The following is a 23,642-nucleotide window of genomic DNA, read 5'->3' as shown; positions in this document are numbered from 1 at the left end:
AGCATCTGATTCTTTTTTTTTTTTTTTTTAAGATTTTATTTATTTATTTGACAGAGAGAGACATAGCGAGAGAGGGAACACAATCAGGGGGAGTGGGAGAGAGAGAAGCAGGTTTCCTGCAGAGCAGGGAGCCCAATGCGGGGCTCGATCCCAGGAGCCTGGGATCCTGACCTGAGCCGAAGGCAGACGCTTAATGACTGAGCCACCCAGGCGCCCCGAGCATCTGATTCTTGATGCTTGATTCAGCTCAGGTCTTGATCTCTGGGTCATGAGTTCAGGTCCCACATTGGGCTCCATGCTGGGTGTGGAGCCTACTTAAAAAAAAAAAAAAAGACTTGCAGATGGAAAATAAGCATAAGAAAAGATATCAACATCATTGTCATTAGGGAAATGCAAATTAAAGCAAAAAAGATGCTACTATATATCTCTTAGAGTCTCTAAAATCCATAGATCTGAAAATATAAATTTCTATCAAAGATGCAGAGAAAGAGGAACTCTCATTCCTTCCTGGTAAAATTTCAAAATGGTAGAATCACTTTGGAAAACATTTTAGCAGTTCCTAAAATGTTAAACATAGACTTACCTTATGACCAGCAATTCCACTCCTAGATAGATATCCAAGGGAAATGAAAACTATGTTCACACACAGTTTGCACACAAAATGTTCATGGTAGCATTGTTCATAACAGGCAAAAAGTGGAAGCAACCTAAATGTTCATCAACTGATGAATGGATAAACAAAATATGGTATAGCCATACAATGGAATATTATTCAGCTACAAAAAGGAATGAAGGGCTCATTCTTGCTACAACATGGGTGAACTATGGAAACATTATGCTAGGTGAAAGGAGCCATTTACTAAAGGCCACATATTGTATGATTCCATTTACATGCAAGGTCCAGAAGAGGTAAATCCATAGGGGCAGAAAACATATTAGTGGTTGTCAAGGGTTGGAGGGAAGGAAAAAGGTGAGTGACCTATTTTGGACTTCTAACTTCCAGAACTGTGAGCTAATAAATCTGTGTTGTTTAAAGGCACTAAGTTTGTGGTAATTTGTTACAGCAGCAATAGGAAACTGACACATTTGCACACTCAGACAACATTTTCCTCTTTGAACTGCAAGCTTGCGTACTGTTAGGCAATGTGTACTGTAGAAATAGTATGTTCGTGTAAGTCAATAGCCTGAAATTAAGTATTATAACTCCTAAACCACATCTTTCAATTAAAACATGGATATTGAATGCTCCCCAAATACTGATACTAATCAGCACCCTTTACTCCTACCTAGAGCTCAGGGGAGGAAGCTGGAAGGACTGAAGGATCCTGGGGATGCTGGTGTGTGGCTCCTATAAATCAGGACAGGCTGTGGTACTACCCCCAAATGTCCGACAGCAAGTTGGAAATCACAAGCTGTAGCACTTGGCCTGGATGCATTAGGCTAGCTGATTTCTGGAAGTCTCGATTCTAGCTTTTTCCTGATGCTGAGGACAAGTTCCAAAGGGGCCACAGATGTGGGCTCCAGGGAGGAGTGCAACAGCTGCCCCATATCCAGGAGGATCAGGGTCGGTGGAGACCCTGCTTCACCCTACGGGTCTGCCCCAGAATGCAGATGGTCGGCAGCATCACATAAACATCCTGCGTGGATTCTCCCTGGAGAAGAGCAAGGGAAAACTGTGTCCCTGCCACCCCACACAAATCTGCCTGATGACTGGGCCCAGTGGGGAGGGGATTTGCCCAGCAGGCTGGGTGGAAGTTACCCTGCCAGATAACCCCAGCTCCAATTAAAGCCATTAATGAGAAATGAAGCCAAGGACCGTTATCCCTTGTTAGGCCCCTTTCGCCAAAAGTCTGGGCTTTAAGACACAGTGGGTCAGCCTAGGAGCAAATACTCCACGAGGCACTTTACTTCGAATCATTCCCTAGTCAGATTCTGGTTGGCCTCTAGAGTGACCAACCATCCACGTTTGCCTGGGATCAAGGAGTTTCCCAGGACAGGAGATCACAGAACCAAGGCAAATGGCGATGAGCTGGTTACCTTCCCTTCCTACCGTGATGCTGCAGTTTTGTGGAGCCCTCCAGCCGAGAAGACAAAGCACAGATCCGCTGGACTATTTTCCTGAGCTGTTAGAACTCCTTATGAATCAGCGATTTATCCCCAATTCTCCTAGATGCAAGGCTCTTCCCCCAAATTTCCTTGTTACAACAACGGCTCCCCTTTATCGAGTGCTTACCCCAGGAAATGCGGAAAACAGTCTCCTCTACTATTTGTTAATCCTCTTCCTAATCCTGAGAGACAAGCAATTTTATTTTTATTATATAGATGATGAAACTCTGGCAATGAGAGCTTAAATAATTGCTCAAGGTCACACTGAAAGTTGGTGGCAGAGCCAGAAGAGTGTCAGGTGTCTCTGACCGCAGAACAGGCACTCGGAACCATTGAGCCGTTGGCCTTTAAAGGGACTGACCCAGCGGAGCGTCACTACCTGTCTTTAGGGGAGGGCGCTCTTGTCTTCCCGCCGACACAGTAATATGCACATAGGGCAGACGCTTTTCTAATGGCATTTGTGACCCTAGGCTGCTGCAGCTTCGCTTCCTTTTTCTGGAAGAGGGCTTTCCCCAGGAGAAAGCAAATTTTCTGAGGACTGGAAAAATGAGAGCGCGCGCACAGGGCCAAGGTAGCCCATTCCAGCCGCCGAGGGGCCTCGATGCTGTGCCGCACGGCCGTCGGGGGACCTCACCTCCGCGATCCCTCCCCGGGTGGTTTGAGGTTTGAGGCTGTCTGCGTCAGGCAAGCGCGGATTCACAGCTGCAGCCGCGCTCCTCCTCAAGATCCCCCGCCGGCAGCCCCCGTGGCAGCTCCGGGCACCTCTGCTTGCAGTAAACATGACCTTTGCCTTCTGCCACCAACATGACATTGGCATGTCGCTGCTGATCTGTAAACACAATTGTGTTTTCAGTCTTCTGACTGAATTTTGTTCCTGGGATCCTAACAGGCAGCAGGTCTCTGTTTATCTGTAAACAGCGGCCCCATTCCCCAGGCAGAGAGAGGTTAGGATGCTGTTTGTTTTTATTACTTTACAGTAAGAAGAAAAGGAGGCTTGTGACAGGCATCCACACTACCCCTCCCCTCTCCTGAGAGTCTGAGAAGATAATCTCTCTCTCCCTCCCTCCCTCTCTCTCTTTCTCTCTCCCTCCCTGAACACATAGATCCATACCCCAGACCAAGAGAAAAAGTGGAATAGGTCTTGCTCTGCCTTATAGCATCTTATGAAAGGACACCGAAGAATCTGATGGAAATAATCCAGATAATAAATGTCCTGTGTTCAGGAACTAACATGAATAGCTCCCCAGGAAACCCAGCCTTAGAGCCCACAATCACCAGGTTCTGGTTCTGAAGGTGACTCATCGTGGGCAACCCTGGGTGCCATGTGTGCCTTGAGAAACGTGTATGTTTCTACCGGTCTACACTGAAGTGTTTTCTGCAAAACTCAAGTTTTCTATTAAAACGGGTAGATTTCTTTTCCCTCAAAGTTTGTGTTCTAGCTAAAAGGATGTGATCTTTTAACAGAATGCAGACATAAGCTGGTGAATTGAAGGTTTTTTAAAAATTTATTTATTTGAAAGAGAGAGAGCACACGAGAGAGCACAAGCAGGGGGAGCAGCAGAGGGAGAGGGAGAAACAGGCTCAGTCCGAGGACCCCGGGAGCATGGCCTAAGCCAAAGGCAGACGCTTAACCCACTGAGCCACCCAGGTGCCCCGATTGAAGTTTTTATTTATTTATTTTTTAAAGATTTTATTTATTTATTTGACAGAGAGAGACACAGCGAGAGAGGGAACACAGGTAGGGGGAGTGGGAGAGGGAGAAGCAGGCTTCCCGCCGAGCAGGGAGCCCGATGTGGGGCTTGATCCCGGGACCCCGGGATCATGACCAGAGCCGAAGGCAGACACTTAATGACTGAGTCACCCAGGCACCCCCGAATTGAAGTTTTTAAGGAAAATTTCCAAAGTATTGATTAACTGATAAAATTTATAGTTATTAGATATAAATGTCAATTTTCATTAACTCTGACAATGGAATACAAAAGACAGATTGGTATCTCTTCTACAAAGCTAAGTTATCAGGGACATTGTAATTTAGGAAAATTTGTAAGGTTTCACAGGTGTCATAAGGTAGAGAAAGGGATGGAACAGGCAACTGAAGTGTTTATTCTTATTAAATGAGAAAAGAAAAAAAAGAATAGTTACAATTCATATAGTAAAATACTGGAAGATAAGGAAGGACATATGACTAATTGAATTACAACAGAATATTCAAAATCAAGTCTGTTAATAGGAATAATTATTCCAGTTAGTTAATATGGGAACCTGGATGCTTATTTTTTCTTCTGTTGTTCTAAAGGGAAGTTCTTTTTAACTAGGGTTATTAAAATAATTTGATAGGGTTATCAAAATAGTTCTTTAAATAAAGAGCTATATTTTGTTGAGGCAGAGAAATGGAATGAACAATTTCCTGTAAGAGTAAATTCAGTTGAAATCTACAAATCTAAACTTAGAAAGTAATAAAACATCTAGTTCAACATGATGGGTTAAGCATATGCATTTAAGTGAAATAATGGGTTGCATAATTTTCAAATAATAAATTTAGAACAGGTCTGGAAAGACATGGGGCCATCAATAGCACAAAAATTTTAAGAGATTGGTGGAAACTGGAAAATAGATGTGATTAGGTTTATGGAGAAAGCACATCTGAGGCAGATACAGTGAGGAATGTTCCTTTAGAAGGTCCCTAAGGAAACTCCAACTCTTCATCTCAAAGTGCAGAGACCAGGTGGGCTGTCCAGGGGTGATCACTGGGATAACGAGTTAAAGATCACCTGTGCAGCCCCTTCTTCTGCTCAGAGCAGCCAATGAGGGCATCATCCTCAGGTAAACCCCTGAGAACAGCTCTTGAATGAACTGAAGGATCTGCTGAGGGAAACTCTGGGACATGGTATTAGAGCCAGAAGAAGCAGAGCAAAGCCTAGTAACTCTGCACATCCATGATGGATGAGCAGAAGCTGAGAGATATTCAGTTCTTCCCCCCAGATGAAATACACCAAAGTGTTTCTCCTGCCAAGTAAAGCCTTCCTCTTTGACAGCTGTGAGGGCTCCGAGCTGCCTGCCAGCCTGCTGTTGCCCACGCACGTGCCCTGTAGGTGCCGTCTACTCAGCCTCCCATTCAAGGGTGAGGTCTGCTGGGGAAACAGACCTGAATAATGGCAGAGGAATTTGTCATAGCTACAGACACTTAGCAAGAGTCTTTCATTTAGAAATATGAACAGACAACCAAGGATCACCAGAGACTTGTTAGCGGCCAACAATATGAAACAGAAAGATCAAGATGAACAAACAGGATGAGCAATCTTGAGAGGAATGGATGTGGGGCGCCTCGGTGGCTCAGTTGGTTAAGCGTCATGAGTTGGTTTTGGCTCAGGTCATGATCTTAGGGTCTTGAGATCAAGCCCCACATTGAGCTCCACACTCAGCATGGAGTCTGCTTGTCCCTCTCCCTCTGCTCCTTTCCCTGCTTATGCTCTCTCTCTCAAATAATAAATAAATAAAATCTTTTTTTGTTTTTATTTTTTTATTTTTTTAAAGATTTTATTTATTTATTTGACAGAGAGAGAGACAGCAAGAGAGGGAACACAAGCAGGGGGAGTGGGAAAGAGAGAAGCAGGCTTCCTGCTGAGCAGGGAGCCTGATGCAGGGCTCAATCCCAGTACCCTGAGATCATGACCTGAGCCGAAGGCAGACGCTTAACCAACTGAGTCACCCAGGCACCCCAATAAAATCTTTTTTTAAAAGAAAAGAAACGAATGGAGCACCTGGGTGGCTCAGTTGGCTAAATGTCTGCCTTCAGCTCAGGTCATGCTCCCAGAGTCCTGGATTGAGCCCTGCAACAGGCTCCCTGCTCAGCAGAGTGTGGGCTTCTCCCTCTGCCTCTTCCCTCACTTGTGCTCGTGCCTGCTCATGCTTGCACTAGCTCGTGCTCTCTCTCCCTCTCTGAAATAAATAAATAAAATCTTAAAAAAGAAAATGTGTCATGTAGTCATGAAGCAAGACTTAGCAAATGTCAAAGAATAGGTATCATATAGACCACTGCTTTTCGAACTAATAAGTACACAAATCACCCAACAATCTTGGTGTTTTGGGTTTTTTTTTTTTAAGATTTATTTATTTATTTGTCAGAGAGAGAGAGAGAGCAAGCAGGGAGAGCAGCAGGCAGAGGGAGAAGCAGACTCCCTGCTGAGCAAGGAACCCGATACAGAACCCAATCCCAGGACCCTGGGATCATGACCTGAGCTGAAGGCAGATGCTTAACCGACTGAGCCACCCAGGCATCCCCGAAGATCTTGTTATAATGGATATTACAATTCTGGTGATGATGCCTGAGATTCTGCTTTTTTATTAAGTCCCTAAGTGATGTCTGATGCTGCTGGTCTGTAGACTGTACTTTGTGTAGCAAGAATTATAGACAATGTTCTTCGACTACAACTTCTGTCTTAGTTTGAGTTCCCCTAGATGTAGACCCCAAGATAAAGATTCAAGAGCCAATAGTTTGCTTTATTGGTGAAGGAAACACCAGTTGGGGAGTGAGGCATGAAACAGGGTCAAGAAGACAGTTTAATAAAGGGGTGTAAACCCAGGCCTTGGACCGCCAGACAGCTACTCAACTGCTTAAGCTGGCCCACAAGTACAGACCAGAGACAAAGCAGGAGAAGAAGCAGAGATTGTTGGCCCGGGCCGAGAAGAAAGCTGCGGGCAAAGGGGATGTCCCCACTAAGAGGCCACCTGTCCTTCGAGCTGGGGTTAACACTGTCACCACCTTGGTGGAAAACAAGAAGGCTCAGCTGGTAGTGATTGCACATGATGTGGATCCCACTGAGCTGGTGGTTTTCCTGCCTGCCCTGTGTCGTAAGATGGGGGTTCCCTACTGCATTATCAAGGGGAAGGCCAGGCTGGGGCGTCTGGTCCACAGGAAGACCTGCACCACTGTCGCCTTCACACAGGTCAACTCGGAAGACAAAGGAGCTCTGGCAAAGCTGGTGGAAGCCATTGGGACCAATTACAATGACAGATACGATGAGATCCGCCGCCACTGGGGAGGCAACGTCCTGGGTCTGAAGTCTGTGGCTTGCATTGCCAAGCTGGAAAAGGCAAAGGCTAAAGAACTGGCCACCAAACTGGGCTGAGTGGATGCTGTTGAATTTTCTATACATAAAAGTAATAAAACGTTGTCTTTCAAAAAAATAAAAAATAAAATAAAAATAAATAAAGGGGTGTAAAGGCTAACAACCATTGAAGGCAGCTAAAACTTAGGACCCTGTAAGAACTTTGGGAGCCAAAGTCAAACATATGCCTCACTCACACTCATGCCTTCAAGAGGCAAGGGAACTAGAGTATCATACATGACTTCCGTCATTCATTTGTTACTAGTTGTTCCCTTATAGGGACATGTTAAGAATTTTAAAGCAGCTATTATTACTATCCTTAATGAAGTAAGGCAATATAAGTTCATAGCCAGTTTTGAAAGAAGTAAAAAAAAGACAAATTATATATATAGTGGAACAATGATTAAAGATGACTCATCATCAGAAACTATGAAGACCAGAAGAGAGTGAAAAACATCTTAAAGTACTTAAAGGAAAAACCACCAAACCAGAATTTTATATCCAGCAAAAATATCCTTCAAGAATGCAGGTAAAATACAGACTTCTTCACCAGTAAACCCTCACTGCAAAAATAGTAAGGAATTTCTTTATGCTGAATGAAAATATTACCAGATATAAACAAACGAATAGAGAGCATTGGAAAAGGTACATATCTGGGTAAATTAAAAGACTGATTTTTTTTTTTGGCTTTCTCTTAATGTCTTTATACACATGACTGCCAAAAGCAAAAGTGATAACATTTTTTGTGGGATTTATAACCTGTGTTGATATAGGACATATAATAGTTATAATATAAAGGAAGGAGGTAAGAGACATATATGGTTACAAGGTTTCTATATTTTTCAGGAAGTAAAAAAAAATCAATAGCTATAAGTGGATGGTGAAAAGATAAAAATGTATATTATAATCCCAGAACAACCACTAAAAGTAGTGCAGAGAAATATAACTTAAAAAACAAGAAAAAGGGACACCTGGGCGGCTCAGTCCATTAAGCGTCTGCCTTTGGCTCAGGTCATGATCCCAGGGTCCTGGGATTAAGCCCCACACTGGGCTCCTGAGCAGGGATCCTGCTTCTCCCTCTCCCTCTGCCATTCATCCTGCTTGTGATCTCTTGCTCACTCTCTCTCTCTGTCAAATAAATAAATAAAATCTTTAAAAAAAAAGAAAAATATTAAACTGGAATTCTAAAATATATTCAAGTAATGAAAAAAAAAAAGAGGAACAAGAAAGGAGGAAAAGAAAAATAAAAAATAGAGAGACATAGAAAACAAATTATAAAATGATAAGCCCAAGCTCAAATATATCAACAATTACATTAAAAGTTAATGAACTGAAACTTCTTAAAGGGCAGAAATTATCAAAATGGATAAAAAAAGCAAGACCCAACTGCTGTGGACTAAGCTGTGTCCCCCCCAAATTCATACACTGAAACCCTAACCCCACATAGAGTGTGTGGCTATACTTGGAATAAGAAATTAATCAAGGTTAAATAAGGTCATAAGGGTGGAACCCTGATCTGAAAAGATTAGTGTTCTCATCAGAGAAGACCCAAGAATTTGCTCTCTTTCTTCTCCATCGTGTGAGAACACAGCAAGAGGGTGGCCACCTACAAGACAGGAAAAGAGTCCTCACTAGCAACTAACTGGCCAGCACCTTGATCTCAGGATCTTCGGCCTCTAGAACAATGAGAAAGTAAATGTCTGTTGTTTAAGCCATCCAGTGTATGGTGTTTGGTTATATAGACAGCCCAAGCTGACTAAGACAACAACTACATGCTTTCTTTAGAAGACACACAGAGGCTGAAAATCAATGGATGAGGAAGTTTATACCATTCAAACAGTAAGTAGAATAAAGCTGAAGTGGTTATAGTCATATCAAATAAAAGATATTTGAAGACAGAAAGTACTACAGGAGATGAGAGGAACATTTCATAATAGCAAAAAGATCAATTCATTAGGAAGACTTAATGGTCATAAATGTGTGTAGACCTAATTACAGAGCTTCAAAACACATGAAGTAAAATTTGCCAAAATTAAAGAGAGAATAATCCCATTATCATATTTAGAGGTGTTAAGACTTCTCTCTCAGCAATGAATAGATCAGATAAAATAAAATCAGCAAACACACAGACAAAATGAGCAACACTATCAACCACCTTAACCTAACTGATATCAATAAAACATTACACCCACCAAGTCAGAACATACATTCTTCTCAAGTGCATATGGTATATTCACCAGAATAGACCACACGTTGGGCCATACAACACCTCTCAACAAATTTTAAAAATTAAATCATATCAAGTACTTCCTCTGACCACAATGGAATTAACTTAGAAATCAGTAACAATCAAATAACTAGGGGAGAAAAAAAAAACCCTATTTGGGGAAATGAAACAACACACTTAAAAAAAAAAACATACTTTAACATCAGGGCTTCTCTATCTTAGGCTGGAAAATTTGTTGTGCATGGCTATTCTGTGCTTAGCAGCATCCTTGGATCTACCTACTAGATGGCAGTTGCACCCCTCTAGTTGTAACAACTAAAATGTCTCTAGACATTGCCAAATATTCCCTGGGGTGGGAATTAAACTTAAAAATAAATTAAAAATTCCTAAGGCATCTACATATAGGCTAGGAAAACTAATAACTTAGCAAGACTGTACAGTACTACATGAATATACAAAAATCCCTTGCATTTTTGTCTTGTAGCAAGGAACACTTAGAAAATGAACTTAACTCCATTAAATGACACCATCTAAATTGCAATCAAAAAAATAAAATACTCAAGAAATAAACTTAATGGCGACATGCAAGATCTGTATACTGAAGACTATAGAACCTTGCAAAAATAAATTAAAGAAGACTCAGTGGAGAGATGTATTATGTTTGTAGACTGGAAGATCAATGTTCAGACTGATGCTACCTGAGACGCAGGTTAATACACAAAGCCTCATCTTATTTTGGAGAATTTTTTTTCAAGCCCACATCTTTTCATGCATCACCTTCACCTAATCCCTTTATCCACTCACCTCCTTCCATAGATAAATATAAATATATATATACACACATACATACGAACATATGTATGTGCCTGTGAATGTGTATGTAAATATGTGTGTTATATTACATTATATATTAACAACATTTATTACCTTTAATTGCTTGGTTTGGGTAGCATTTTGCCCTTCCCCTTCACCACCACCTCACTCCTGCCTCCTGCCCTGTCCCCACACTGCTTATCTCTATGCCGAATGATTACAGTTAGTTTAATTGTGTGCACTCATGCATGGACACACACAGCATCCACTCCCTTCATAGTTTGCTTCCTGATCTGGCCTACCAATTACTGCTTAATGGTCAACATATTGATCCGTTCTATTTACTTGTTGTTTGTCTATACTTGCCCATATCAAATAACTAACAATATTATATTTTCCTTGTTTTACAGATGAGGTTCCAAGAGGCAATGGCCTTTGTCCAAATTTACCATCTGCTAGGAGGTGCCCTTCCCCAGGTTCCCATAGACTGCATTCTGGATTTTCTATTTCTTCACCTGGCCAAGGCTTGTCCTCCTCAGTTATAGTCCAAAGACTTACTTATTTTCTTCATTAAAATCTATCTTTCTGGGGCACCTGGATGGCTCAGTTGGTTAAGTGGCTGACCTCAGCTCGGATCATGATCTTGAGGTCTCTCTCTCTCTCAAATAAATAAATAAAATGTTAAAAAAATATATATCTTTCCTAGCTAATTTCAATCAAACACCTTCGTGCTAAGAAACCAAATTAAAGTTAACAGTTTAATGAGTACAATGCGTATTTCCACTTGTGGCTATAATACAAACCCCAGGAGTAAGACGGAAGACAGATTACCAGCCTCATTACAGGCTGTGGGTGTTTAGGGACTGTAGGGATGGACAGAAGAGATCCAGTCACTTGCAAATGCGCAGTCCTGCAGTATCCAAAGATCACAAGTTTAGGCCCCTGGGAGTAACTGATGTTGCAAAGTCCCAGGCACAGAAGGTTTCCCTCCTTTTCTGCTCCAGGAAGCTTGTCCCATAGCCAGACAGCTCTGTTACCCAACACCCAGCCCAGGAGCAGCCAGCCGCCCAGTTATGCTGTCGGTGATCTCATTAGAATGAGATGAGTCAACATTCACACAAAGACCTTCTGGCCTGCAATCTGAGAACAGGTTTAGGAAGAACAAAGCAAAAGGGAGAAATGTAACCAAGAACTATCTCTTTATTGCTTTTGAGTTGTTTAAGGGGGTTTTAAGGGATTAAGGCTAAAGAAATGTTGACTGTAGGGAGAGGAGCAGGATATCGGTTGAACAGAATAGAGGCCTTTGTGCTGACTAAGAGGGGATGCACATTAAAAGAAAATCTCCTCAGCCCGCCTGCTTGCAGGGGGATAGGGCTGGAAGTCAAAGGTGAATAAGAATGCCAGGTTTCTAGCCTGGGGGAGAAGTCAAGGCATAGGAGCATCTTTGGGGTCCTCGCTGATGATGAGTAGACAACCAAGGGACTGCCAGAGGTCCCCTGGCCCCACCTTTCAATCCCTAACCAAATTCTCAACCCTGGGAGAAACCTCATCATAAGTACTGGACACCAAAAAGAGCTAAGCCCCAGGAGATATGGAAGCAATGTGCGAGAGATGTGTCTAGAAAACCAGAGAGCCACAAAAAACATCAGAGAGGCATATAAATTGGACTTGGAGTATAATAGGCCCCATCCCATTCTTTTCTTCTTTTTCCTACCTCCCCCATCCCTATAGGACCTTCCTGTTTCTATCATTGTATCAGTCAGTGTCCCTCTTGTCTTTACCCTCTCCCAGTGTCTCATTCATGTCTGCTTCTCCATTATTCTGTGGAGATGTTCCTCCCCATACAGATACTATGGGTACAACGCCCATCTCCCTCAAATGGATGCCTGACCAAGAGGGGATTTCCACTGAGGAAAAATTTCCTCACCTTCTCTATCCCCACCTGCTACACACCCACAGTTAGAGGCATAAAGAACAGATAAGGGCTCTGGGCGAAGGAATGATTTATTCTCCTCTTTCAAGTGAGCAGCCTCAAAAGCCCAATAATACTTTCTATTTTTACCCTCACCAGATGTTACCTTCCCATTCTTCCAGCAACCCTGCCAGATAGAGTTTACCTTCATTGGGAAAATCCATCATAGTTGCAGAGGTGGGGGAGGGGGTATGGTGGGGGCTAAAGGGTGAGAATGGGTGTTGCCCTTGCCCCTCACTGACCTTCCCCAGTCCTGTTCTTCCTTCAAAATATCCATATTTGTTTCCTCCCTTTTCCCCTTCAGAACGTTCCTTACTGTTAGAAGTTCGATCTCTCTGATGAGGGAATCATTGTGCCACGATAAATGCTGCTTTCCTTCTGTCCCATTCATTCAGAGACCTAAGTCGAGGCCCTGGCTTTGACACTAGGATGTTGTGTGAGCTGGGGATGATGCTGCTGACTTCTCTGGGCCTCTTTTTCTCAACCTTCAAATGAGATGTGACAGCAGGTGTAAGTCTCTGCTTCTAGTTGAAGTTCCACTTGGCGTCTTTGAGGGCAGGAACGCTTAAACCACTCCTGGGAAGCCTTGTAAAGCATCCCATCTTATCCAGGACATGCATTAGAATCACTCATGAAGGGACACCTGGGTGGCTCAGTCGGTTAAGCATCTGCCTTCGGCTCAGGTCATGATCACAGGGTCCTAGGATCGAGCCCCGCATCGGGCTCCCTGCTCAGAGCGAGCCTGCTTCTCCCACTCTCTTTCTCTGCCTCTCCCTCCTGCTTGTGCTCTCTGACAAATAAATAAAATCTTTAAAAAAAAAAATCACTCATGAAGCTTTTAAATCTTAATTTCACATAAAAATCTCTTCAGTAGAGGAAATTCTGATTCCTGATGTCTTTGAAGCAGAGCTTGGAGAGTATTCTTTTCTTTTTCTCTTTTTTTTTTAACTTCCCTAATGATTCCTGATTGACAGACCAACCAACATAGATCTCCTTGCTTGTATCTTCAATACAAAGTGAAACGGATGTATCTAGTTATTATCTCATTATTAAGTTCACCTGAACAACCACAATTACCAAAGAGGATAATTCTTGACAGAAAAAAGAAACCCACAGGCTGTCTACTGCACCCCGATCTTTTGCTGAAAACTCGGGTAAGGTTTCAAATTGCAACAGCCAGAATCAAACCAACCTACGGTCAAACTCAGGTTAGTGTATCCACTCTGACAGAAGCTTTAATGTCAGAAGTCAGGGGAGCTAGAGCACGACAAAGGACAAAGACAAGCAGCTTCTCTGTTTCCTCTGTGTTGTAATTCCCTGGGAATTGATAGTCTTGTCAGGTATTGAGAGACTATAATAAGGTGCTATGGGATGAACAGAGGTGAGCTGGGGTGGGGGTTGATCTCCAGGAGCTATAATCATCTTAGAGATGACTGCAGGTCAGGGAGGAAATGGGTAGCGGATAGTCGGTTCATTGTGGCTGAGACCTCCGGTTACCAGCCTGTGAGATGTCGAGCCTTAGAGTTTCGTCTCTGCATCTCCCCCTGTTTAGGCTCTACTCCTTACGATGTAGCTCTCGGACTCTAACAAATGTCTCAGCCTCAAGAGGAAAGGCAGGGAGGGAGTGGTGTGAGAGGGGTGATGGTCAGGGATTTGATTGGGTAAGGCTTTGTAAACTAGGATAGACCATGTTCATTTTATGATGTATATGTTAGGGAAGCTTTAGAGGAATTTAAAGCTGATTTATGTATCTAAAAGATCATTCTGGCTACCATATAGAGGGTGGGGTGTAGGGGATTCACAAGAATGGGATAAGGAATGGAATACCTTCTAGAAGACTACTGCAGATGTCAGGGTTAAAGAACATGGTGGCTTGGACCAGAGTGGTAGCGAAGGACATGGTGAGATGTGGATATATTTTACAGACCAAAGTATACATTGGAGACATCTTTATTAGGCCTTGCTGATGGATTAGATGTAGAGAGTAAGGGGAAGAAAGAAATCAAGATGTCTATGCTTTTTACATGAAGAACTGGCTGGATGGCTGTGTAATTTACTGCAAAGGAGAAAACCTAGGGAGAAGTAGGCTTGAGTAGGTGGTATGAAGGAGATACATAGAATCATGAGTTCTATCTTGGCCATGTTAAGCTTGAAATACTTACTCAATTGTCAAGTGGAGATATCAAGTAGATAGTAAAATATATGTCTGGAATCCTAGTGAGAGGCCAGGGTAAGAGATATGAATTTGGGAATCACTGGCATATAAGATTTAAAGCCATAGATGACATTATCCAAAGAGCCTGCATATAGAAAAGATGCAAACTTGGGATTCAGCCTTGGTTTACTCCAAAATTTCAAAGAGGGCAAAAGGTCTACCTCAGTCAAGAAGGACAGAGGAGGGGTAAATCATTAATATGTACACACACACGCAAGTGAAGAAGCACATACGTCTAGCTCTGGTAGTCTTAATTCTGTAAATGGTCATGAAGATGTAGTTGACATGAACTTCCTTCTCCACAGCCCCTTCTAGGTTTCCTTTTACCTGGCCAAGTGACACAAACGTTCATTCTTGGAAAGTGAATCTTCAATGTCCTTGTCATTTTGGGGGGTTGCTGACATTTTCATTGACTTTTACCATTGCACATGGAAGTAGAGAGAAATCCCAGGGACTCTCTTAGGTTCCAGACATGTCCTGTGGTGCAGCTGGAACTCCATTCCTTCTTGGTATTGAGATCATTCACCCCTTAGTCTCCGTAAAGAATACTAACACTTTTCCTTGTCTGCGGAGTCTTTGTCAGGAGTGGACCAAAATGGCCAGGTGGCAGTTTCATCTGTTAGCTCAATGGAATTGCTAATGTGTCCTTTGATGGAAGCATTTTCTTTCCCCCTTGAGAATTAAGACTTTAAAATCAACAGAGCTCAAAATGGTGGAGATGGGAAGCAGAAATTCTGCAAGTGGGTTATTAGATATAATCATGAAAGGCCCCACTTTATTTCTATCTCCTGATATCCAGACCCAATTTCTGTATTAGTCAGGAACCATCCAGATGACAGAAATAGTACCATTATTTAAACAGAGGAGATGTAATATTAAAAAATGTTACCTAGGGTGCCTGGGTGGCTCAGTCGGTTAAGCGACTGCCTTTGGCTCAGGTCATGATCCTGGAGTCCCGGGATCGAGTCCCCACATCGGGCTCCCTGCTCAGCAGGGAGTCTGCTTCTCCCTCTGACCCTCCCCCCTCTCATGCTCTATCTCAGTCTCTCTCTCAAATAAATAAAAATAAAATCTTTAAAAAAAAAATGTTACCTAGGTATACATTTGTTAGCTAGGTGAATGAAAGGGTAAATCCTAACCCTTAAGGCATCATGAGGGTAAGAATTACAGGAAGCTTCCAGGGCTAAGGGAACACAGGAAAGAGATTAAAAATATTAATGCCTAGGATGCAGAGGAGAAGGAGTACTAAGGAGCTGAAACTCAAAATCCTAAGAAGAGGCACTACTTAACAAGTACTGGTGTCTCTGAGCTCAGAGGGAGGTCCTTCTGAGCCTGGGAACTAGACCCTTCAGAGGGGGCACCAGCCAGCTGATGCTGGGGTTTCTGAAGTGAGGCACTATAAAGCTAGTTCTGCAAGTATTAAGTACTTTTCATTCTTATCACTTATGTAGGGCACTTCTCATAATGCATGGCGTGTAGCAAGTGCAAATTCTTATAAGTAGTAAGTATAGTAGTTACAGGAAGGCGGCTGGTACACGATGGGTTCCCAATAAATGATGATTGTTTTTAGTTCATATCTGTCTCCCTGAACAAGCATTAAACTTCAGACAAAAACTCACCAAGCTTTACTAAATAGACTATCTGGATGTGTCCACCTGAGGGGCCCCAGGCTTAACCACTTTTATCCTTCTTTTAGCCCTTAACTAACTTTGGGCAAACTTAGGCAAAAGAGTGATCCAGAAAGATGTCTGCATTTTAATCTTTGGAACCTGTGAATTTGTTACTTTACATGACAAAAGGGACTTTACAGATATGATGAAGTTAAGGATCTTTTTTTGTAAAGATTTTATTTATTTATTTGAGAGAGAGAGAATGAGAGAGAGCACATGAGAGGGGGAAGGGTCAGAGGGAGAAGCAGACTCCCCGCCGAGCAGGGAGCCCGATGTGGGGACTCGATCCAGGGACTCCAGGACCATGACCTGAGCCGAAGGCAGTTGCTTAACCAACTGAGCCACCCAGGCGCCCCGAAGTTAAGGATCTTGAGATGGAGAGATTACACGGGATTGTTGAGGTAAGCTGCTACTGTCTGAATGTTTGTGTCCCTCCACAATTCATATGTTGAAACCTAGCCCCCAAGGTGAGGGTATTAGGAGTGGGATCTTTGGGGTGATGAGGTCATAGGGCAGAGCCCTTGTGAGCGGGATTAGTCCCCTTACAAAAGAGACCTCTTCCACCACCTGAGGATACAAGAAGTCTTTGATCGGGAAGAGGGTCCTCACCAGAACGAAGCCATGCTGTTGCCCTGATCTCAGACTTCCAGCCCCAGAACCACGAGAAATAAATTTCTGTTCTTTAGAAGTTCCTCAGTCTGTGGTATTTTATTGCAGCAGCCCTAACTAAGACATGGGCCCAATTTCATCACATGGGTCCTTAGAAGTGGAGAACCTTTCCTGGCTATGGTCAGGAGGACATAAGAAGAAATAGAGAAGGACTCATCCTGCCATTGCTGGTTGAAGATGCGGGGGCGGGGGGGCATGGGCCAAGGAATGTAGGCAGCCCCCATAAGTTGGAAAAGTCAAGGAAATAAATCCTCCTATGGAGCCTCCAGAAGGGAGGTCAGCCCTGCCAACACCTTGATCTTACCCAACCAGACCCATGTCTGACTTCTGACATCCAGAACTGTAAGATAATACATTTGTGTTGTTATAAGCCACCAAGCTTGTTGTATTACAGCACTAGGACATGAGTACCAGCACTGTGGTTCCCTTTACTCTCCTCCTGGGCTGTCAGTCCCTACTCCCAGCAGTGGCCACTGAGGGCTCTGATGTCCCTGTGCCCTGAGAAGCAATTTTGGAAGGAAGTTAGTGGTCATTTCTTCCCCGTGTCCCCAGCAGGGGAAGAGGGGATCCTGGCTGGACCGGCAAACAGACAAAAGGCTCATCACCAGGCGCTGTCCAGACCCTCGCAGAGAGGGTGAGCATGCTTTCCATCAACAACAGTGTCTGTGCATTTGTTCAGCACCACGGTGACAAAATTCTACCCCTAGTGTATTAAAAATCAAACTTCTTGCTGTGGCCTCTAAGGCCTGTAAAGTCTAGCCTCCCCCATCAACTTTCCTTCATACCATGCCTCACATCATCACTATCATCTTAGCAACTCCCTCTCCCTCTGTTCCTCCAATGGGCCTAGCTATGTCCCACCTTGGGGCTTTTGCACCTGCACTTCCCTCTGTCTGGAACACTCACCTGCCACTCTTTACATGGTAGCTGCTTCTCATTCTTTACATTCCAGCTCAAATCTCACCCCTCAGATCCCCCCACCCGCCAAGACATTCTCTCTCAGGTCGGCTATTTCTTTCTTTCACAGCATTTATCACAATTAGAAGCTCATTTGTTTGTTTTTGTATTTATTCATTTACTTCTCTGTTTACTACATTTATTAGAATATAAGTTCCAGGGGCGCCCGGGTGGCTCAGTCGTTAAGCGTCTGCCTTCGGCTCAGGTCATGGTCCCAGGGTCCTGGGATCGAGCCCCGCATCGGGCTCCTTCCTTGGCGGGAAGCCTGCTTCTCCCTCTCCCACTCCCCCTGCTTGTGTTCCCTCTCTCGCTGTGTCTCTCTCTGTCAAATAAATAAATCAAATCTTTAAATATATATATATGTAAGTTCCATGCCATCAGCGACGTTGTCTGGCTTGCTTGCTACTCTATTCCCAATGCCTAGAATAGCACCTGGCAAATCACTGACATTCAACAAATACTTTGAAAAAGAGAGAAGTTTAAGAAAAAATCCTGGTTATCTCCCCATTTCCTGATCTAGTACGAGTCCCAAAAATCATTTAGGGGCTACCTCAAGCCTGTCCCAGCCAAGGCGAGAATTGAGTGCCTCCCTTGGCTTCTGGAAATTGCGTGCTGGAGGTTCTGGCCCTTGACCCCAGGCCTCGTCCAATATTTGAGCTCTACCAGCAAATCAGGCAAATCCTGAATTAAAAGTTACCCTGCTCTGGTTCTGCCTGACTCTTGGAACAAGACCCTGACTTGGGAGTCTAGACCAAGGAGCACTATTACTCACGAACAGAGTCTTGTTTCAACAGCTAGGCAGTGCGGGCAAGCGTGCTATGGATGCTGGAGTCAGAGAATTGCAATATGAATCATGCCCATGGCACTTTCTTGTGCTTAGTCAGCTGCCATAACAAAATACCACAGACTTGAGTGGCGTGAACAACAGAAACTTATTTTCTCACAGTTCTGGAGATCAGAAGTCCAAAAGTCCAAGATCAAGGTGCCACTAGGATTGGTTTGGGGTGACACTTCTCTTCCTCACTGTGTCCTCACATGGCCTCTTCTCTGTGTGCAAATAGGGGAGGGGGACAAGAGTTCTACTGGTGTCTCTTCCTCTTCCTAAAAGGACACCAGTCTTAAGAGATTGCAGCCCCACTCTTATGACCTCATTTAACCTTAATTATCTCCCTCAAGCCCCATCTCCAAATACCATCACACTGGGGGTTAGAGCTTCAACATATGAATTTGGGGAGGACACAAGTCAGTCCATAACATCTTGTGACTAATCTATTCTGAGCCTTGGTTTTCTTGCCTATAAATTAGGGATGGTGATACACACCTCTTACGGTGCCTGACAGCCTTAAATGAGGTGAAGAAACAAGTGTGTTTCAGTTATCCGATACTGTACAACAAGCCACGCCAAAACTTGGTGACTTAAAATAACATTCTGGGGGCTTGGCAGGGACAGCTCATCTCTGCTCCATCTGGCAGCAGCTGGAGTAGCCGAGGGGTGGGAGCCGGAGTGATCTGAAGGTCGCTCACTCCCATGCCTGGCACCTGGGCAGGGAAGATTCAAACATCTGGGGACTGGAACATGTGGGGGGCTCCATGAGCATCTCTCTCGATATAGATATAGATGGATACAGGTATAGGGACAGGTATAGATAGTCTTTCCAGGTGGTGGTTTCAGGATATCTGAGCTTCTTAAATATCAGCTCCAGGCTCCCAAGTCCTAAGAAAGGAAGTCAAATGGCATCTGTGTCACCTCTAATGAGCAAGCCTTGGAAATCAGAGATCATCACTTCGGCTTATCAGGTGAGGCAGTCCCAAGGCCTGCCCTTGTTCAAGGGGAGGAGAAATAGCATCTCTTGATTGGAGAGAGACAAGTTCTGGAAGAAGGGTGGGACTGAAAACACTGTTGTGGTCATTTTTAGAAAACACAGCCTGCCACTGTACTCAAATATATGACATGCTTTGGACACAATTTTCAGATTGCAAGCCCTGGCCCTCTGTGAGCCCTCTGTTCCTCATGAGAGCAATAAAGCCTGGGCGCTGTCCCCTGACCAAATACCCAACTGGGCCCAGAAGACATAGGGAAAGGTTGCTGGTTCTGGAACCAAAGTGATCATTTTGCTGACTTCCTTGCATCCTTGGAGCTCTTGTGGTTTGTCATTTTGCTGTTCATTCAGAAGCCTTTCAGAGATGAGAAAAATCTAGGATCATTTTCCAGCTGAAATCTCTCATCCATCAAATCCTATCCCAGCTAGAAGACACAGGCCCAGCTGTGCTGGCCTGAGGGCTGGAACTGTAGCCCAGGCTCTTCTATACCCCTAGAGGGAGGTCTGTACCCACCCCCCACTGCTGCTGGGGGACCTCTCCTGGCACCCGTCATGATCAACTCCATTGTTACCAACCAGCTCACCACACCTTGCACAGGGTTCTATGGCTCAAAGAAATGCTCCTTTAATGAGAGGTCTGGTGAGAGTCCATGGGCACCCTGTCTCCTCTTTCCCTCTTTCCATCTCTCTTTGCTGATCCTCCTCATCTACTCTCTCCTTCGGCACCAGCCCTTGTTCAAGAATTTCCTTCTGTTCTAGCTGCAAAAAGACCCCACAGCCGTGAGACACACCCTCCCAGCTTCCTGGACACATGGCCCAGGGCCAAAGGGGCCTGCAGACCTCCCTCGTTTTCCCCCCTCCCTGGGGTTTTCTTGAACTGTGCTGGGCTCTGCCCAAAACTCTCGGTCCCCGGGTGCCAGCTTGCCCTGACTCAGGAGGAAAAACCAGAAAACTCCTTTTGCCCTCACTTCACAGGGATAAGGAGAAACTTTTCAGATGGGTCTTCTATGTAGAACTAAAGGAAAGCAACAGGTAGAACTCTAGTCTCTACACTACATCTCACTCCTATTTCGCTGCCTCCTGGCTGAAGGCTGGCCTGTCCACTGCGGTGGCGAGCCCTCACCCTCTCCCTCTCCCTCTCCCGAGCAGCAGCTGGTCCGGGCATGAGGCAGGGAAGATGTGCAGTTGGGGCTGGGGCTGCCATCTTGAGCACTAGGCCCCGTGCAGTCAGAGCGGATCACCCACTTCCCTCTGATCCCATTAGAGAGCCTTTCATGTGAAGTTTCCAAAATACTGATTCGTGAGCGGTACTAATCTGAAAAGGTCAAGCATGGCTCTGTTATACAATAATTCTGACAGAGGCGCGCCTGGGTGGTTCAGTTGGTTGAGCGTCTGCCTTCAGCTCAGGTCATGATCCCAGGGTCCTGGGATCGAGCCCCGCATCGGGCTCCCTGCTCAGCAGGGAGTCTGCTTCTCCCTCTCCCTCTGCCCCTCCCCCTGCTTGTGCATTCTCTCTCTCTCTCAAATAAAATAATAATAATTCTGACAGAACGAGTCATGAAAAGTAAACAAGTACTAGGGCGGCTCTGCGACCCGACCCGTCAGCTGGAGAAGTAGGAAGGGCATTTAACTGCTCTGGGCTTCGGTTTCCTCATCCGTCAGATAATGAACTAGGAAGCAAGGAAAACGAAGAGCAAGGCTCCGGCTGACAGGATAAAGGGGCCTCCTGTGTGCTCTCTGTGGTCCATTCTTCGCCTGAAAGCCCCTGAGGAAGTCTGTCAGCCAACTAGTTCTTTTTCTGGAAGGCTCTGTTCCCACTGGGTCTGGGGTGGGGGAGGGGTGGGAACGGCAGGGGGGGGGAGTCCGGGGGACTCGAGGAAGGCAGGCGCTTTGGGGGGAACTTTAGAAATCGGTTGGGTGCCATCAGGTCTCCCCTGGTGGCCGCCCGACTTGGAGGTCTGGGTGGAGTGCTCCTCCCCAGGGCACAGGCTGCCAAGCTCCCACCCACCGCCAGCGGCCAGGCCCCCGGGAGGCCGCGGAGCAGCGGCAATTCAAAGGAACCTTCCCAGGTACAGGTGTGTGCATTCCTGGCCTGACAGCCGCCTCCTCCGCCCCGTTGTGGGGCCGTTTGTCCGAAGGCATTATGCAAAATAAAGCTGCCTTGTTCCCCCCCCCCCCGCGCCTGGCAATCCCGGCCTCGCCGAGGCCTTCGCGGTGGGAGGGAGGATCAGAGAGCGGCGAGCTGGCGGAGTCCCTGCAGGCTGAGCCTTTCTTCCCTCCGCCCTGTTCCGGCCTGGGTTGGGAGTTGGCGTGGGAAGCAGAGAAGGCAGCCCCCTCCCCGGCTCCTACCTCAGCAAGCGTGCCCCCGTAGCTCTCGGGTCAGGCAGCCCCTCGCGGAAGATTCCACCACGGACGCGAGCACCTCCTGGGAGGAGTCCCCACGTCGGCTGAGGGGACTGGAATTCAAGCCCTGGACCGGTTTGTAGGAGGAGGACTTCCGCCGTCGGGCCTCTAGGTGGCACGATTCTTCTCAAGGAGCCGTCAGTGAACCCTGGCTGGGTCCGGGCTGCAGAGCAGGGACCGAGGTCTGGGAAGGGCGCAGGACACAGACCAGACAGCCCACTTCCCTTCCTCCAGGTTGATCAAGTCCCCACACGAGCTGCCGGCAGAGAGCCTTGGGGACAGGAGGTCCCTGCTGCAGTTCAGCATCTGGGCACAAAAGCCACGGTCCTAGGTCTGAGGTCTGCTTCCAGCTCTTTCTGCCTCGTGGGCTCCTTTGTCTGTTCGTCTGGGTCTTAGTGGCTCACTCCCTCACTTGTCTGCATCAATCCCCAAACCGCAGAAGAGGGAATACTTAGGTGAATAAGGGCTTCATTCCTCTATCACCCAAATAGAACTTTTCCAACTTGACTCTTAGCCCAGAGAAAAAATGTAGGCTTTTTGTTTGTTTGTTTTTTGAGTGTCCTGAGGGAAAGCAGTTTTATAAGCAGATAATTATAATGCCTTTTGCTACGGTTGTAATAAAGGCATGTACAACGTTTTATGGAAGTTCGGGGAGAGGGAATTTAACTTTTCCAGGGAGGTTGAAAGAAGTCTCACAGAGAAATTAAGTCTTGATGAAGAGAAGGCTTTTAGGAGATGTGAATGATGGCAATTCAGACAATTAAGAGCAAAATCAAAGGCCATGAGGCAGGAATGTACAGACTACATTTGGAGAACGGTTCACTATTTTCAGATGACATGAATGTCTACACCGAAAGCACAAAAGAATCATCTGAAAAATTATTAGGGTTTATGAGTCTTTGGCAAAGTGGCTTGTTACAAAATATACGTGAGGAAAATCAGTCATCTTCTTTTTGTGAGCAATTAGTAGATATAATGGGGGACAGTCTCCTTTCGGCAACAAGAGCAATAACAAACAAAAGACCAAAAAGTAAACAAAATAATAAACATGCAGGATGTACATGAACAGAACTTCAGCGCTTTCTGGAGGACACTTGAAGAACTAGAGACGCGCGTTATGATTCTGGATGGAAAGACACAAATATACTTAAAGCTTCAGTGTGTGACAAGAGGAGGCTTCCACATACTACATTTGTATCTCAATGAAGAGCAGAGAGATAACTGGATACTCATTGGAGTAACAATAAAATCCCTGTCTGACATCATACTCCAAAATAAATTCCAAAAAGATTCCGATTTTTCTCCTCCCCACCTTGTCATTTCGTATCTTCTTGCCAAGAGTCCTCGGTGAGCCAGTCTGAGTGTCTCTAAGTGAGGTCCTCAGCAAGAGCTGACCCTTGGACTCAGCTGCTGCGTGAGGTCATTAGTGAGGAAAACTTGGAGGATTTCTTTTTGCCTTTTTGAAGAGTTGAGCTGGTATATTCTCAGACATGGAGGCCTAGAGGACGATGGAAGTTAAAAACAGCAGTTGACCTCTAGCCAGACTGCAGAGGAATGAACAGGTATTACAGATCTTTTACTTACCTTTTCTCACCCTGTCATGAGTTGAATTGTATTCCCTAAAAAGATGTGTTGAAGTCCTCACCCCTGGGACTTCCGAATGTGACTCTATTTGGAACGAC

The 23,642-nt window shown here is 45.0% G+C and overlaps 1 protein-coding gene and 1 long non-coding RNA gene across 2 annotated transcripts; one reads left to right on the top strand and one right to left on the bottom strand.

The window, feature by feature from the left end:
- Positions 1-57: 57 nt before the first annotated feature.
- On the bottom strand, positions 58-22,051 carry LOC135361853 (uncharacterized). Its single transcript, XR_010405988.1, has 3 exons — positions 21,907-22,051; positions 2,741-2,935; positions 58-311 (listed from the first exon to the last, which is right to left on the bottom strand). It is a non-coding gene; the product is annotated as an uncharacterized LOC135361853 (long non-coding RNA).
- On the top strand, positions 6,684-7,293 carry LOC123850749 (large ribosomal subunit protein eL8; the record flags this gene model as incomplete). Its single annotated transcript, XM_045883973.3, has 1 exon — positions 6,684-7,293. A coding segment is annotated over one exon (552 nt), but the record flags the coding sequence as incomplete, so codon positions are not given.
- Positions 22,052-23,642: the final 1,591 nt, after the last annotated feature.

Source organism: Mirounga angustirostris, unplaced genomic scaffold (assembly GCF_029215605.1).
Source record: "Mirounga angustirostris isolate CCGP_5_RB_7025 unplaced genomic scaffold, mMirAng1.0.hap1 SCAF_10, whole genome shotgun sequence".
NCBI lineage: Eukaryota > Metazoa > Chordata > Mammalia > Carnivora > Phocidae > Mirounga > Mirounga angustirostris.
Note: the sequence above shows the minus strand (reverse complement) of the source record. Positions and strands in the feature narration are given on the sequence as shown.